Source organism: Nomascus leucogenys, chromosome 15 (assembly GCF_006542625.1).
Source record: "Nomascus leucogenys isolate Asia chromosome 15, Asia_NLE_v1, whole genome shotgun sequence".
NCBI classification, from domain to species: domain Eukaryota; kingdom Metazoa; phylum Chordata; class Mammalia; order Primates; family Hylobatidae; genus Nomascus; species Nomascus leucogenys.
Window position 1 is genome coordinate 50,528,343 of NC_044395.1, and position 18,617 is coordinate 50,546,959.

Genomic DNA, 18,617 nt, shown 5'->3' on the forward strand with positions numbered 1-18,617 from the left:
CCTTCAAGTTGACAACTGACTAGTTCCCAAAGGACTGATGGGTTCACTGTAAATAGTGTTTGGCACTTAGAACCTTTATGCCTGACACACAGTTCAATACATGTTTTTTGAAAGAGTAAATTAATTAACAAGGTACTGAATAAGGATGATGCTCCAAACAGATAATTATGGGATGGACATGCTTGATTTATTTATTTATTTTTAGAGACAGTGTCTTGCTCTGTCATCCAGGCTGGAATGCCATGGTAGGACATAATTCACTGCAGGCTTAAACTCCTGGGCTCAAGGGATCCTCCTGCTTCAGCCTCCCAAGTAGCTATGACTATAGGCTTATGCCTCTATGCCCAGTAGACATGCTATATGTATGAAAAAGTGGGCAGATTTTATCAAATGAGAGGTTTGGAGTGATGGTGTGTCCGAATGTGTGATTTCAAAGCGTCCTCATTCATTCAATCACCATCTACTGTGTATCTACCTTGCATCAACCATAATACTAGCATGGATGTATCTCTGCACCCCCAAGTTAGTGCAATTAGTCAATCACAGTAATAATTAGATAACAAAAGGATATATAAGATATGAGTGATAAAAGGAAACCAGTAACTGCTTATTGGTATGTGAAACAGCATGACATCCAAGTATGTCAAGCAGTGTGATACTGTCTGGAGTGCATTTAAAGAAATCAGAAGAGATGAGGCTCAACAAGTAGTACGTAGGTAGGGGAATTTAGAGGAATGGGAAGAGACAAGGCTCAACAGGTTTAGGTGGCCATGTGAGTTGGCACATGTGGAACTTCAGGTAAGATATTTCTTAAATAGACTGAAGAAACTGACACAGAGAAAACTTAAGTATATAAGATAAAGTAGGTCAGTAATGCCTATTCTTAGTTCTAATTCCCCATCTTCTTCTAAATTGGTCCATGTATTTCATTTCACAATTACACATAAACCTCTACAATGGTCACTGATTATTTACATACTTAGAAACTTCTAAAATGAGGCCAGATCATGAAGAACCATGTATGCCAGGCTGAGAGTTCTTAATTTCATCCTTTAGGGTAGCGATGGCGGAGTTACTGGAAGATTTTAATGCAAAGAAAAGACAATCACATTTTAGTTTCAGAAAGATCTGAATTGGAGAGTCAGGGTATAAAAGACAGAGAATCAGCTAAGAAGTTTCTAAAATAGTCTAGTATAACAGAGATCATAAAGGCTGGAACTAAGGCAACAGAAGTGGGGTTAGAGACGGGTTGTGTTTGAGAGATAAAAGTAGATTAGGCTTGATGAGGGAAATAAGACAGAAGGAGAACTCTGAATCACAGCTTTCTGAGGGGAGCTTCTGGGCATATGGTGAGGGCATTAACAGATACAGGGAACAGTATGGATTAAAGATGTAGGATGCTGGGCAAGGGCAAGAGAAGTTCAGTTTTGGCCATGGTGAGTTGGCATCTGTGGAACTTCAGGTAGAGATATTTCCTGAATAGACCAAGGAAACTGACACAGAGAAAACTTAAGCATGTAAGACAAAATAGGTCAGTAATGTCTACCCTTAGAACAATTCCCCATCTTCTTCTAAATTTCTCCATATATTTCAGTTCACAATCACACATAAACCTCTTCAATGATTACTGATTATTTACATAATTAGAAACTTCTACTGTGTATACTTGGAAAAAAATAAAATATTTCTAACAGCAGCTTGTTAATAGGGTAAACATGTCAACAATTATTGTCATAAAAGTGGTTTGAAAGAACCTCTTTGGTAAAAGTAAGAGTGTAATACTTTCCTGTTATGTACTTACGAATGACTGACATTTTCCCTAAGGATAAAATATTTAGCTGTTGATAGCTAGACCATGTTAGTGTTGACCTCAGATTGGGGTTTACCAATGCAGAGGCTCAGGCCAACCAGTAACTTATACAGTGGAACCCATAGACCAGTAGCAATGATGGCTGATAACATGTCTTGAGAATTTGGTAATTCCACTGTCCAATGGACGTGGGGCAGCAAACTGGGCACCAAACCACAGATGGATTGCAGTACACTGAAGGAAGTCATTATAGTTTTGTGAAATTGGAGGCTGGCTTGACAAAGATGAAGCCTGCTGGGCTTAAGAACTGTGTGTTCTTGGCAAGAGCATGTTGCTGCAGAATTTCACCAGCCATAGTGGGGAGAAAAAGGGGGTGAGGGGGTGTGGGGAAAATGGAATGGGAGACCACAAATTTCCTGATATGATACATAAAATGTTAAATATCTATCAGCTTTGCATCCTTTGAGAGTCACCAGATTGAAGCACAGTATTTTGGATTTGGCTGGCAGATGGTGTACACAGACTTTCTGAGAATGTTACCATTTCATTTGAAACTAGCAAGATTACATGTGACTATCATGGTAACTTAACACTCACAGATTCTTCAACTTATCCCTAACCCTGGGTTGAATGTAGAGGCTCTAATAACATATAAAAGGCTTTGTTAATGTATGGTCTGGGTCTCATTGAATAGTATTTCAGGATGTAATACTTCTTTTAAAATGTCCACAGGGCAGTGTCAACGTCTTTCCATGGAAATCTGGCTCACCCAATAAAAGAGGCCAAAGGGAAGAAAGACTAAACCAGGGGAGATGGCAGGCAGTGATGTCTGGACTGTTTGAATGGGACTTCTCCATTTACTGCCCCTCTCACTTCCTTCTATGGTCTGGACCTTTAATCACCACAGCAGTCAGCCATGTAGGGTCACGCTAATCGCTGTTGACATCATCCTACTACTTCCCTTTTCAAATTCCAGTGAAGCTATGTGTTTCCTGTCCTATTCCACACCCTAGAGAATGAACACTGGCCAGCTAGTATCTAAATTTAGAATGGCAGCAACGTGTCGGGTTTTCGGAGTAGAGATAAAACAAACCCAGGTGACATTTCCAAGCCTCTCAAGGAAAGGGGGGAAAAAACCTTTCTGGGGTAAGTAAATAAGAAGAGCTTCAATAGTTCCACGGTAGAGAGAGGCCTGCTGGCAGGTTCAGAAAATAGGCCGTTTGGAACCTTCTCCTTTAAGCCAGGAGGGCGGCTTTGGGAGGCGTCTCGAAATACATTCTTGACTCTGCTGGGAAAGCTCGGGGAGCCAAAGGCCTAATACCCCCCACTTCAGGGGAAGCTGTGAAGGCAGCTGCACCTCCTTTGTCAAGCTGTTGGTTTCAACCAGACACGAGGACACACTTGAGGTGGGGGGATAAGGGGAGAAGCCTGCCGCCCCGCCCCACCCCCGCCAGCACGCCGCCCTCGCCATTCCTCCCCGCCCCGCCCCGCGTTTGTGACCCGGCGGGCCGAGCCTCAGGCGACCTGTTGGCAGGGAGAGTCACGTGACGCGCCGGCTGTGCACTCCCCTCGGGCGGGCCTCCTGTTGCGCCCGCCTGGCGGGTTCCATCACGTAACGCGCGGGCGCCGCCCAGCTCTTCCTTCGCTGAGCGAGGGAGGGCGGGCGTCGAAGAGGAAAGGGAAGGGGAAAGGGGCGGGAGAAGGGAGGAGGGGCGGTGTCCGAGTCACGTGACCCGGGGGCAGCCCGGAAAGCTCCGAGGAGGAGCCTGGCGCCGCCATTTTCGTGCAGCTGCCTGTCCCTCTTACCCTGCTCAGCTCCAGCTGACCAGGGAAGGGGTGGGCTGAACTGAGGCGGGGGCAAGGGAGTGCCCGACATCTTGTCCGACTCCGCGGGTGACACGAGCCGGTTCTCTCTGGACTGGGTGGCAGCGCGCGGCCCCGAACCGCGCCCCAGGCCGGCAGGCGGGGAAGGAGCCGGTGGGGGTAGGGGGTGCGGTGGGGGGTGGGGACCCTCCGGCTCTTGGGGGTCCCAGTCCCCGCCGGCTGCTGAGCGGGTGGGGTGGTGGAGGAGCTGCAGAGATGTCCGGCCAGAGCCTGACGGACCGAATCACTGCCGCCCAGCACAGTGTCACCGGCTCTGCCGTATCCAAGACAGTATGCAAGGCCACGACCCACGAGATCATGGGGCCCAAGAAAAAGCACCTGGACTGTGAGTGAAGCCGACCGCGGCCCCCGCTTCCGGGCGCCCGCGCGACCCGCGTTCTTCTCTTTCTCTCTTTTCTTTCCTCCTCCTGCTGCCTCTTCCCTCCCTGCGTCTTCTCTGGCACGGCGGGTCCTGTGCCCGTTGAGCTGTGTTCTTTTGCTTCCATCACACCTGCCTTCACGGCCTCCGCTCCCCGTCTCAAAATCTGACAAGCCACTCCCCTCCCTATTCCTAGGGGACCCTCGCCTCCCTGCCGGGTGCGCTACCACACCCCATCATACCCAACCAACTTGCTTCCCCACCTGGCTTCTCACCCCCTACCCGTCTCCACTGCAGCCTTCTGCTCTTCCTTCCCACCCGTCCGGTGCCGCCTCGTCGCCCTCGCCTGAGCGTCTCCCAGCCCCATTGTTTCTTCATCAGCCTCCTTCGGGTTTCAGTAAACGCCTGGTTCCTTGCACCCAGATCCCTGTTATCCCTCCGGGCTGCCTCCCTTGAAGTGATCCCCCACTTCCTTTGCTCCACTAGCTGCTTCCCCCATCCCTTCCTGGCTTTCTGTTCCACCTTCCCTCCCGCGTTTGGGTTACCTCAATCATCGCCTCTCTAGTAGCTTCAGTGTAGTTTCTTCGACTCATTTTATTTTAAATACCATACCTAGTTACCCGACTTTTATTTCAGATTACCTTCTTTGTGGGAGTGAAAGTAAAAGGATTCAATTTGGTGTAGGGAAAGCTTTCTGGAAAGTTGGGATTTTTATTTGCCTCTGGTGGAATTTAATCATTGTGTTGTCCATACTTTTGACTGGGGTGAGTTTGTGACTGTCAGCTCTGCCCCCCAGCTTTTCAAATGGGGATATGGAAACAGGCTTTTTGCTGATACTCTTATCAGTTCCCGGAACTGTTAACTCGGGCGGCTTGAATTCAGAAGCTTGAGTGTTAAGCGTAGACTGTTGGAATTCCAAATGGATTAATAAATTTACTTACAAATAACATACATCCCTTAAAAAACATTGGCAAAATGATGTTTGATGATGCTTGAGTTTGGATACGTTTTAATTATGCCAGTTACCTTTTGAGGAACTAACTTCTCTTACACGACATAGTATTCGCCCATTCGCTAACGTAGATACAATTAGTAGAGCTAACTCCTCGTAACTTTTTTCTAACCTGGAAGTCACCTGTAATATCATCCTTTTTCTTTGCGCTCTTTTATCCCAGGGTACAAAGCTCATTGGATCACTCAAGCCAATGGAGCTTAGACCTGAAACTTTTCAGGGAAAAATAGGGAAATAGTCACGATAAGTAAGTTCCCTTTTAAATGACTGGACACATTAGTCTGACTGACTTTCATCATACATGAAAGTTACTTTGCTTTGCTGTTTGAAGCAAGAGTGAGCATGCCCTGAAAGATAATTCACTGTCTGGAAGCCTGTTTTGATTTCTCATTTGGACTTTGGCCGTAAAGTTTGCACTTTAAAAAAAATGTACGAAATGTAAATTCTTCCAAGTTACTGTGCTCATGAATGCTGTTAGAACAAGTTTTTGCTACACAGAAGGCTATTATTCTTTGTGATTGTTCCCCCACTGTGGAAAAAAGTTTTAAATAAAAAGCATTAGTGCTTGGTTCTTTCAGATATGCATGCAGGCTGCTTTTAAACTCTCAGTCCTTGCTTGTCTTAGAGAATGGAGAATATATTTAAATGGTGACACTCTTATGAACAGAAAACTTTTTAAAATGCATCGTAAAGCCATATGTGATTTTTTGATTATCTGATACGTGTAGTAGACGTTTCTACTATTTACGGCTCTTCAAATGACTACTTGGTTTGCCCTACCAAATCTTACAGTTTGCCCTGACACTGTGTTAATTCTTTTGTTAGTTGTTTTCGGGTTTTTTTTTTTTTTTTTGGTATGGGAGTATGAAGAAACTACTGTGACTGTGTGAACTGTTTTCCTCTTTCCTCATTCAAAATAAGAATCAATAAGGCTTTTAAAAGTTTTTTTTTTTTATAAAGGTTTGTGTCTTATTTCAAATGTAGCAGTGGTTCTTTTAAAGCATTGCCAAAAAGAGGAGAAAATAGGTAGGGTTAGAAGAGTGCTATTTGCATGTGGTTTCATAAATGTTATTAGCTATTTTTCTTGTTATAGCCATTACTGCAGATGCTAACTGGGATTAGGTTTGGAGGATAATCTTGCATTTGTCGTTCTTTTTCTCTACTACTTCTGTTTTTACAAGTTCCCACCTTTTTGGAACTTGAATATACCTGGTAGTATTTGATTTAAAAATATATGTGTAGTTAATGTGCTTCTGTTTCTTTTCAATGAGGTTTTAAAATACAGGGATACTATCTTCCGTACATTGTTGATTAAAATGTCCTGTAATCAGTTCTCACTAATAAAATACCTTTATCTTAGGTAAAGTCTGACCAGACAGTGGTTTACTAAACAAATACCTTCCTTGCACACACTAACATGCTTTGAGAAAATTAAAAAGTCTTCTACAGACAGTTCATGGTGTTGACATCATGAACTTTAGGCTTTAATACAGAAACCTGTCATTTCAAGTAATTTTTTGTCTTTTAGGAATTTTTCTTTATAGTGAAAGCTTAGTTTATGTGCACCTTTTAATGCCTCTAGCAACTGATGCTCATTTATATGAATCTAATGAAAATGCTTTCATTTTAAAATGGCAGCATTTAACAAAAAATATGCTTAGGATTGTTGTTTTTCCTATAAGCCCTTAGAGTGTGGAGGTGGTTTCTGTGCAGTTTCTCGCCAAGATCTTTCCATATTAGGAAGTGATTATTAATAATCCATGAATTATGGCTTAATTCATACTACATTATATACTTACTGAAGAAAGATCTTTTTGCTTTGCTTATACTGTAGGTGTTAGTGGATAATAGTGTTGAGTAGCATCCCTAGTGTGAAAGAGTTGTCAAACTTGAAATATGTTTGTAAAAATAAACACGATTTCCATTTAATTTTAGGCCTTTAGTAGCCATAATCAAGGTAGAGGAATAGCAGCCCTTATATTTGAAGGACTTCAGTTTTCCAGGCACTTTCTCATCATCTCATTTAATCCTGTCTCACAGCTGGAGGTGGGGGCAATTCATATACATAGAAAGTAGCTTCTAATTCCATTTAGTAGTATAGAATGCTTAAAAGAACCATAATTATTGCAGGATAGAAAAAACAATTTTTTTTTTTTTTTTTTTTTTTTTTTTTTTTTTGAGACGGAGTCTTGCTCTGTCGCCAGGCTGGAGTGCAGTGGTGCGATCTTGGCTCACTGCAACCTCTGCCTCCCAGGTTCAAGAGATTCTGCCTCAGCCTCTTGAGTAGCTGGGACTACAGGCGCACGCCACCACACCCAGCTAATTTTTGAATTTTTAGTAGAGACGGGGTTTCACCATGTTGGCCAGGATGGTCTGGATCTCTTGACCTCATGATCCGCCCACCTCAGCCTCCCAAAGGGCTGGGATTACAGATGTGAGCCACCGTGCCTGGCCCACGATTTTTAATTTATAACTTCTTAATATAAAAATCATTTTTATCTGATCTTACGATCTTTAGTCTTAACCCCCCCCCCTTTTTTTTTTGATACAGGGTCTTGCTCTGTCACTGGTGTGCAGTGGCAGGATCATGGCTCACTGCAGCCTTATCCTCCTCAGGCTCAAGAAATCCTCCCACCTCAGTCTCCCAAGTAGCTGGGACTATAGGCATGTGCCACCACGCCTGGTTAATTAAAGAAACTTTTTATTTTTGGAGAGATGGGGGTCTCCCTATGTGGCCCAGGCTGGTCTTGAACTCCTGGGCTCAAGTAATCCTCCTGCCTCAGCCTCCCAGAGTGCTGGGATTACAGGTGTGAGCCAGCATGCCTGGCCCTTATCCTATTTTTTGATATGAATTCTTCATTTTCTTTATTCTTATTTAATTTACTATCCTCGGACATTTATATTTTGACATATTTCACTGAAATGTAATATTTTTACTAATGGCTGTAATGTCACCTTTTTTTTAATGTCTCCTTTTTTTTTAAAATGAGGTGGGTCTTACTCCGTTGCCCAGGCTGGAGTGCAGTGGTGGAATCACATCTCACTGCAGCCTTGACTTCCCAGGTTCAGACAATCTTCCTGAGTAGCTGGGACCACAGGCATCTGCTACCACGCACAGCTAATTTTTAATTTTTGTACAGACGGGGTCTCCTTGTGTTGCTTAGGCAGGTCTCAAACTCCTGGGCTCAAGGATCCTCTCTACTAGCTGAGCCTCCTAAAGTGCTGGGATTATAGGTGTGAGTCACCATATCCTGTATGTCTCTGTTTTTTAATTCATATTTTCCCCAGTTAATTTACAGGGACATTTCATTTCAACCACTGCCTTATCTTTTCTAAAACAAAATCAAGATCAAGTTCTTACTAAGCATCCATTATCAACATATCTCTGGTAGATACAGCATGGTTATTTGTGTGTTGTGATCTGGATCTAGAAATTGGAAATAAGTTTTTAAAAAGTAAGATTTGAATATTTTGCATATGTAGAAGGTGGGATTTGTATTTGGGCTAGTGGTTTGTGTAACTACATTAAAAATGTGTATAACATACCAGACTGTACCTGAATTAATTCCCTTTTAAAGCACAAATGGTTTTTAATGTCTCAGTTAATAATATCTTATGGGTGCTTAGTTTGCGTATTGTCAGGAAGGATCTGGTAACTAGGATGTGATTTCTAAGAAGATGCATGTAAGGAAGAAATAAAGTGGAAGATCTGTCCCAGGATATCTTTTATTTAAAAGTAAGGTAACTGGGACTTTTTTTTTTTTTCAAAAGGATCTTGTTTTAAAAAAACAGTTATTTTGTAATTAATGTCTGGGCTTCCTATTCTTTCCTATAAGAATTAGTCATATGATTTATATTTTCATTTTTCATTTTCCTTAGTAGTCTTTTAGTAGTTTTACAATACAGAAAATAGAAATAGAGTTATCAAAGTGGTAGTAATGAGTAAGATTTGGTTACACATGTCAAATGCCTGAGACATTTTATTTATTTTTATTTTTTCTGTCACCATGGCAGAACAGAATGCCTGAGGTATATAATAAAATTCACAAATGTATCCTTTTTCCTCCCAGATATGTCCAGTTAAGTTTCTGAACAGTATGTATTTTAAAAGAGGAACTCTAAAGAGAACTTAATATTCACCTATTTTTTGTAGCCGCTTATTCATAATTAGCAAATGAATTCTGAAATACTTTTGTAATTATTGTTCGCTGATGGATTTATTTGCTATGTTAAGAAATAGTATTAGACTTTGGGCATCTGTACGTTTTATGTTTAGTGAATATTTTATGTATCTGGATAATTTTTAAAGGTGTCTTTGAATTTAAAGTTACTATGGCAGGTGAGAAGTGAAACACTTTATAAGAAATGATTGACATTTTTCTTGCATATGCTTTGTGAGACATTTATATGAAATATTTACTTTGATGTTTAAAAAACACTGATTGTTTAAAAATAATCAATTTTAATAATCAGAATTGGTTTCATTCAGATAAATTTATTTGGCCATGATAATCATTTAGAATAGTTAATGTGAAAGTTCACGGTAGACATAGTTGTTTCTCCTTTGTTTTCTTCAGCTTTAAAATGCTTAATTTCATGATTTCTCACTTAAAATAAAGAAGTAAGAAAAATAAACTTACAGGCTCCTTGGCAAGAGGTTAGAGCCCTACCAGGAAGAAGTAGCCTTAGACTTTCAAAGTAAAGGCTTAGTATTTGCTCTTCGTGTTCTTTTGGTAGCTGAAGTGGCATTTCCGTTACTTTGTGTTCTGTCTTAGTATGTTCCCAGTTAAACTGCTTTATACGTTTCTCTAGAGACTCAAAATTTTGGACTTGACCTTTTAGAATTTTGTATCTTCACTGTGTATATGAATCATTTTGGGCAGTTAGATAGTTCTTTAAACTCTTAGGTTCTTGATGAACCTAAGCCTTTGTATTAAAAATTATTTTTAGAGTTGTGATTTGTCAGATTATCAGAAAATTAAGGATTTCTCAAGTTATATTATTACCAAGATATATTATATCCCCCACGAAAGTGGTACATTTGTTAAAATTGATGGACCTACATTCACACATCTTTACCACCCAAAGTCCATAGTTTACATTAGGGTTTTTGTTTTGTTTTGTTTTGTTTTTTTGAGACAGAGTTTCGCTCTTGTTGCCCAGGCTGGAGTGCAGTGGTGCAATCTCGGCTCACTGCACCCTTCGCCTCCTGGGTTCAAGGGATTCTCCTGCCTCAGCCTCCCAAATACCTGGGATTACAGGTGCCCACCACCACGCCCAGCTAAATTTTTGTATTTTTGATAGAGATGGGGCTTCACCATGTTGGCCAGGCTGGTCTCGAGCTCCTGACCTCAGGTGATCCACCCACCTCGGCCTCCCAAAGTGTTGGGATTACAGGCATGAGCCACTTCGCCCAGCCAAGGTTTACTCTTGCTGTTTGTATGTTCTATGGGTTTGGCCAATTGTATGGCATATATCCACTGTTGTAGCGGTACAATGTTTATCTGCCCTGAAATACTCTGTGCTCTCCCTAGCCATCCCTTGTCTTCCCCAACCACTGGCAACCACTATTTTTTGTTAACTGTCTCCATAGTTTTGCCTTTTCACGAGTGTCATAGTTGGAATCATACAGTCTATAGCCTTTTCAGATTTTCTTTTTTTCACGTACTAATATGCGTTTATGATTTCCTCAATGGCTTTTCATGGTTTGACAGGTTTTTTTTCTTTTGCACTTGACTATTCTATTATCTGGATATACCAGGGTTTATTTGTCCATTTACTTATTGAAGGACATCTTGGTTGCTCCCTAGTTTTGGCAATCGTGAATAAAGCTGCTATAAACATCAAACATCTGTGTGTGTGTCTTTTGTGTGGACATAAGTTTTCATTTCATTTGGGTAAATAGCAAGGAACACAGTTGCTGGATCATATGGTAAGAGTACCTTTAGTTTTGCAAGAAACCTCCAAACTGTCTTTCAAAGTGATTGTACCATTTTATATTCCCACCAGTAATGAATGGGAGTTTCTGTTCGCATTCTCACCAGCATTTGATATTGTCACTGTTATGGGTTTTGGCCATTCTAATAGGTGCGTAGTGGTATTGTTTTAATTTGCGTTTTCCTGATTATGTGACATCTTTTCATATGCATACTCACCATCTTTATATCTTGTTTAGTGAGGTGTCCGTTAAGGTCATCGTCCTGTTCTTAAAGTCAGGTTCTTTGTTTTCTTATTGTTGAGTTTTGAGAGTTGTATATTTTGAATAACAGTCCTTTATCAAATGTATCTTTTTTTTTGAGATGGAGTCTTGCTCTGTCTCCCGGGCTGGAGTGCAATGGGGCCATCTCATTTCACTGTAAGCTCTGTCTCCCAGGGGCTCAAGCAATTCCTCTGCCTCAGCCTCCCAAGTAGCTGGGATTACAGGTGTCTACCATCATGCCCGGCTAATTTTTGTATTTTTAGTAGAGATGGGGTTTGACCATATTAGCCAGGCTGGTCTTGAATTCCTCATCTCAGGTGCTCCACCTGCTTCAGCCTCCCAAAGTGTTGGGATTACAGGCATGAGCCACCGAGCCCAGCTATCAAATGTATCTTTTGCAAATATTTTCTCCTAGTCTGTGCCTTGTCTTTTTCATTCTCTTGACAATGCCTTTCACAGAGCAGAAAATTTTAATCTTAATGAATTCCAGTTTAGCAGTTCTTGCTTTCATGGGTCATGCCTTCATCATTGTATTTAAAAAGTCATCAACAAACTCAAGGTCATCTAGATTGTCTTCTGTGTCACCATCTGGGAGCTTTATAATTTTGCATTTTACATTTAGGTCCGTGATCCATTTTGAGTTAATTTTTGTGAGTGTAATGTCTGTCTCCAGATTCATTTTTTTTGCCTGTGGATATCTAGTTGTGCAGTACTGTTTGTTGAAAAGATTATCTTTGCTGCATTGTGTTGCCTTTCTCCTTTGCTGGCAGTGGTTCTTAAGGTGTGGTCTGGGGACTTCTGGGGGTCCTCAAGACCATTTCAGCAGGTTTATGAGTTCAAAACTGTTTTCATATACTAAGACATTATTTGCCTTTTCTATTTTTATTCTTTCACCACTGTGTGGAGTTTTCCAGAGGCTATGTGATGTGTGATATTGCAGCAGATTGAATGTAGTAGCAGATAATGATAATTCAGCTATTTCCTATTAAGCCACAAAATAGAGTTTTGCAAAAATGTGAAACAGTGCCACTCTTCTAAATTGTGGGGTTCTTTTTTGAAAATACTGTTATTTTTCAAATGAATTAATGTTGATAAATTTCTCAGTTTCAGTTTCTAGCAGTAAATATTGATAGAGAACCCCCACATGAAAGCTCTTGGGTCCTCAGTTTTAAAAGTGTAAAGGTTCTGAGACTAAAAAAATGCACCTTTAGGGATGAGTGTGTATTAGAAGGGACAAAAGAGTACTCAAAGAGGAACTAGATTTAAGGGATCCTTTGAATTCTCAGAGTAACTTTGGATTTGATTTTGTAGGTAACAGTGCCCCAACTTTTGGAGGATTTCAAGCAAGAGATGTGATATCATAATCCCTATGTCCACTTTATGTCCATAAGTAGATTGGAGGGAGTGTTCAGTATGACTTGGAAAGGAAACTGCTGGGGCAAAAAAGTCTTAACAATAATATTTAAATTTTTTTCCCGAAGGCCATAAAAATTAGTTATTAATTGGAGCTCTTGATTATTTGTCCTTTCTCTCTCTCTGTTTTTTTTTTTTTATGTCAAAACTATCCTTTTTTGTGAAAGCTAGGCAGGTTAGGTATCAATTGTGCCAAAAGTTCTTGACTACCAAACCGTTAGCCTTTGCACATATGATTCCTTGGACTAAAGACAGGGTTTTGCTCTGTCACCCAAGCTGGAGTGTAGCGTCATGATCATGGCTTACTGTAACTCTGAACTCTTGGGCTCAAGGGATTCTCTTGCCTCAGCCTCCTGAGTAGGTAGGACTACAGGTGTGTGCCACCATGCCCTGCTAAAGAGAAAAAGGTCTCTTGCCTAGGCTGGTCTCGAACTTCTGGGCTTGGCCACCCAAAGTGCTGGGATTATAAGTGTGAGCCACCATGCTCGGCCTCTTTTAAACTTTCTTTACCTTGCTCCCATTAATATTCACATTTAAAGTAACCGCTTTCATAAAAACATCACTGAATAACTCCCCCGGTCCTATCAGTCCAGCATTATTCTCACCATTTATAAAGTTTCAAATATTGTTAAACTGTAGTGGCTATCTTGCTTTTATGTATTTTGGGTTTATGCACATTTCGTCCGTAGAATAGGAATTGTTTTCTGTATTGTTCTCTATCTCTTCTCCAAGTACCTAGTCAACAACCCCCCATGGGTGCTTAGTAAATATTGAATGATTATACCTAACCTCCCTTCATAGCTCAGACTATTCCATGAACAATTTATGGACATAAAAATCTATGCCAGTAGACATTTAAGGATTCTTTTATGGTGACTATGGAAATTGCCTGGTTACAAATTTATATATAGAGTCAGTAACATTCATAAAAACATAACAAATTACTGTTTCATGGAACTCATGAGGCATTAAGAGGTTTATTTAGTTTTGTTTAGATACAAGGTAATGTCTTGCAAAACACTGTTACTTCAAAATTTTTGTAGCTGCTCCAGTTGAACACTATATTAAAATGCACATTTTTGAGGACATTTTCTTGAAATTAGGAATGTAATTTTTAAGAATTAAACAGAGGACCAGAAATAGATCTGAAGAGTTTATCAGAGCTGCTTCCTCGCACAACTCTAGAAGGTGCCTATCACACCTTTTTGTATGAAAGGTGCCTCCTAGAGTGTAACTGTACAGTAGACTCATTTTTGATATAAGAAGGGATAAAGCACACTTAACAGATGATATCAAAATGTAAAAGAAAAGAAGTGTCTGTTTTAGAAGGAAGCTGTATGAGATATTAGACAAAGGTTAGGGTGGTGGTAGTGATGGTGGTAAAAATAGGATCACTTAATCTAGATTACTTAATCAGTAAGTTGATTCCAGGGGCCAGTGGGAATTGCTGAAAGTTTCATCTGAATACATGGAATTTTTAGCAGTGATTAGGGGAATGGTGCTGGTATTTATAGCCATAAACTTATTACTTGAAAGCATCCTAGGGACCCAAGTCTTAATCAAGGCGCAGTTCTTCCAAGTAGTGGTTGAGGAAGTTGGGCATGCTTTCCAAAACTTCTTTCCTCACTAAAGATTGCAGATATACTCTGTAAGTGACTTCGCAGAATATACTCAATTGTCATATTTTAATATACATGTTCTGATTGTAGGTCCCACGTGACTATAGGCTCTGAGATCAAGGGTCATCTTTGAGGGGGTGTGTGTGTGCACTTAAAATTTTATGTGCTGGTAATAGTTATCTTGTGGATGTTTAAGAAATAGAAATGCGTGCCATATTTTAAATACATCTTATATGCAAAAATTTTAATGTAATTTAAGTATATCGCAAAAAGTAAATAGCGGGTGGTATTCACACTGCAGAGGATTGGCAAATCTTTTTGATATACTTCAAACAATTGCTTGCAGAAATCCGACTCATGCACTGTATTGAGTAATTTGAAACATTAGCATTAACTAATCCAAAGCTAAGACAAAGAGATTTTGAGGTGAGGTGATAAATGTATGCTGTTGTCCTTCAGTATCTATAGGGGATTGGTTCCAGGACCTCCCACAGATAAGAAAATCCAAGGGTGCTCAAATCATTGAAGAAGTCTTCTTAACAGAAATAATGTAAACCTAACTTTGATCTGAAGGAAGAAATTTTATAAAAGAAACCTTTCAGTCTTCAGGGATTCACAAAGTCTGATAAAAATTGGTGTATTAGTCCATTCTCATGCTGCTATGAAGAAACACCCAAGACTGGGTAATTTATAAAGAAGAGGTTTAATTGACTCACAGTTCTGCATGGCCAGGGAGGCCTCAGGAAACTTACAATTATGGCAGAAAGGGAAGCAAACATGTCCTTTTTCACATGGTGGCAGGAGAGAGAAGTGCCCCTTATAAAACCATCAGATCTCATGAGAACTCACTCACTATCATGAGAACAGCATGGGAGAAACTGTCCCTATGATTCAGTTATCTCCACCTGGTCCTGTCCTTCACGTGGGGATTGCTACAACTCAAGGTGAGATTTGGGTGGGGACACAGAGCCAAACCATATCAGTTGGTTTAGTTAGGACATACAAAATGGGGAGAATAGCTAACCTTTAAGGAAACCTTTCTATGTCTTGGGCAATTGACATGTGTTATTAACACAATGTTTATACAAACCTATTCATCAGATAGTCTTATTGGCTCTATTTTCCAGATGCTTAAACTAAAACACTATTAGTAAGAAGACATAGAGAATAAATCTAACATTTAGATGGCGATGAAGAACCTTGACTAGAGGTCAGGCAATCTGAAGGGGAGCTTCTTAGCTCACAGAAAACTTATATAGAATGAGATATAGATAGGAGAGAGCTTTTCTTTGAGAAATATAATTTGTGTAAATATGTAAGATTACATTTTGAGATGTCAACTTTCTATACTTTTTTTTTTTTTCTTTTTGAGGTGGAGTCTCACTCTGTTACGCAGGCTGGAGTGCAGTGTTGCATTGTCAGCTCGCTGCAACCTCTGCCTCCCAGGTTCAAGTGATTCTCCTGCTTCAGCCTCCCAAGTAGCTGGGACTGTGAGTGCACGCTACCGTGCCCGGCTATTTTTAGTAGAGATGGGGTTTCACCATGCTGGCCAGACTGTTCAGGAACTCCTGACTTCAAGTGATCTGCCCACCTCCATCTCCCAAAGTGCTGGGATTATAGGAGTGAGCCACCACTTTATCTTAGGATAAATTTTCCATATGCTTCAAGAGGAGTAAGCTCTAACTGGAATGTAGGGTACTGACCCTAGCTCCATATGACCTCAAAAAAATCTGTTACTAAAATAGTTTGTTTTCTAAATTGCCTTTTTGCTCTGTTATTCTGTGATGCTATAATTGTACTCCTTTAGCTTTTTTTGTTATAGGCTTGGTCCTTTGGAAACGAATACCAGAAACAGTTTCTCTCTGAGCCTTTGCTTCATTCTCCATCAGAGTATTCTGTCCCATCTACTAGTGTATCATTATTTGAAAAACAGTTTGAATTTGCATGTCTTATTATCATTGGTAGGAATAGGTGGCATTGTCTTATGTGATTCTTGTTTTAGGAGGAAATGGGCAACAAAAATGTGAATTTTCAGCTGGGTGTGGTGGTGCATCCTTGTAGTCCCAGCTACTCAGGTGGCTGAGGTGGCAGTATTTCTTGAGGCCAGTAGTTTGAGGCCACCTTGTACAACATAGCAAGACCACTATCACGTAAAAAATAATAGTAATAACAATAAACTAATTTTTTTCCAGTGTGTATCTTGGATGTAAAAAAAAAAAAGGGGAGTTTCTTTCTACCTTTATTAAAAATTGTCTTGTATGTGTTGACTGTTGTTCATATTACAGGGATCAGCTGAGAGTGTATAAGGAGCATCACTAATCCATCACCGTTTATGTTCTACCACAGTGACATCATCTTAAAATTATTAAGTGAGGAATTGATGGATAATTGCTTAACCTTTATCTCTTAATTTTAATTATTCAGAAACACAGAAATGTAAACATTATTATTGTTGCCAGGATCCTTAATTTAATTTGCATGATGGAAGGACTGTGTTTCTTAAATTATATGAATGCTGTGTATATGTATTGTAGAATGGGGAATTGCATGTATATGTTTAATATTAGAACTCTGTAATAGGTCAAGGCTGCATCAGTTTTTGTGGCTATAATTGCTTGCACATTTTTGGCTTATAACCTTTTGTGTACCAGTGACAACCATTAAGAGCCAGAAAAGTTTGCTTTTACTTGCAGTACATGTACATCTAGTTTTGAGTTATTTGTCAAAAAAGGGTGACCTTTCTTTTTGGCTTTTTTTTTTTTTTTTTTGCTTTTTGTGACTTGAAATTAAGCAACTTACTAATATAGTTCTTTTTTTTTTTTTTTTTGAGACAGAGTCTTGCTCTGTCGCCCAGGCTGGAATGCAGTGGCGCGATCTCTGCCCACTGCAACCTCCGCCTCCTGGGTTCGAGCAGTTATCCTGCCTCAGCCTCCTGAGTAGCTGGGATTATAGGCTCTCATCACTACGCCTGGCCAATTTTTGTATTTTGTTTTTAGTAGAGATGGAGTTTTGCCATGTTGGCCAGGCTGGTCTTGAACTCCTGACCTCAGGTGATCCACCCACGTCGACCTCCTAAAGTGCTGGGATTACAGGCGTGAGCCACCTTACCTGGCCTGATGTAGTTTAGAATTATCTTTAATTGTGTCCAATATGTAGTTTTACCTAGCAAACTAGTTTTAATTGTTGGTACTTTTTTTTTTAACTTCTCTAAGTTCATCTACCTTCAGATTGCATCTTTGGAAAGGGAGGGGCAGAATTTTGGAAGGCAGCAGTTCTCTTAGATGAGTAGAAAAGAGGCCAGGCATGGTGGCTCATGCCTGTAACCCCTGCACTTTGGGAGGCCAAGGCGGGTGGATCACCTGAGGTCAGGAGTTCGAGACCAGCCTGGCCAATATGATGAAACCCCGAGATTGCGCCACTGCACTCCAGCCTGGGTGACAGAGTGAGACTCTGTCTCAGGGAAAAAAAAAAGAAAAAATGGAAAAGAAAAGAAAATGAATTTCACTAATTAACAGTTACTGGCTTTATTTCAGGCGAGCTGTCATGTGGGAATTTGTCTGGTTTTGAGATATAAGATTGGTGTGAAGATTTATTGATACATACAAAATGGAGTGGGTTGCTCTGCAATGAATTTGTGTATTAAAACTGAATATCAAAGAGAAAATAACAGGATAGTTGCATTTGATCTTTTGGTATGGAACTGGAGTAAAGTTCTATTTGTGGGGCTTTTTTTGTTTTTTTTTGTTTTTTTTTGTTTTGAGACAGTCTTGCTTTGTCACCCAGGCTGCAGTGCAGTGGCACAGTCTCAGCTCACTGCGCTGGGTTCCAGTGATTCTCATGCCTCAGCCTCTCAAGTAGTTGGAATTATAGGTGTGCACCCACCATGCCTGGCTAATTTTTGTATTTTTAGTAGAGTAGATATTTTGTATGAAAATTATTTATACAAAATAATTTTGTATTTTGCCATATTGGTCAGGCTGGTCTGGAACTCCTAGCCTCATGTGATCCACCCGCCTTGGTCTTCCAAAGTGCTGGGATTACAGGTGGGAGCCACCGCACTCGGCTCTCTGATTTGTTCTTTATGTGGTCACTTTGCCTCCCATTTTCGGAATTGGAAGATATACCCACATTATCCTTATTCCCATTTGTATATTTCCTTTTTGAAGTAAAACCAGCTGTTGAATGACTGAAAAGTTACAGTTTAGCAGGCGGTAATTTTTCTTTTCTTTTCTTTTCTTTTTTTTTTGAGACGGAGTTTCACTCTTACTCCCCAGGCTGAAGTGCAATCGTGCTATCTCGGCTCACCGCAACCTCTGCCTCCC

At 40.4% G+C, this 18,617-nt stretch overlaps 1 protein-coding gene across 20 annotated transcripts in view; it reads left to right on the plus strand.

Moving 5' to 3' along the window:
* Positions 1-3,562: 3,562 nt before the first annotated feature.
* The window catches only part of PICALM (phosphatidylinositol binding clathrin assembly protein), a 104,722-nt gene continuing 89,667 nt past the window's right edge, over positions 3,563-18,617 (plus strand). For 17 of the 20 annotated variants that reach the window (XM_030794684.1, XM_030794694.1, XM_030794687.1 and 14 more), the window contains exon 1: positions 3,563-4,019. In XM_030794684.1, the coding sequence (XP_030650544.1) occupies positions 3,890-4,019 (130 nt within the window). In that variant the 5' untranslated portion in view covers positions 3,563-3,889. The remainder of the gene's footprint in view (positions 4,020-18,617) is intronic. The other 3 variants (XM_030794696.1, XM_030794703.1, XM_030794698.1) reach the window with 2 other exon arrangements.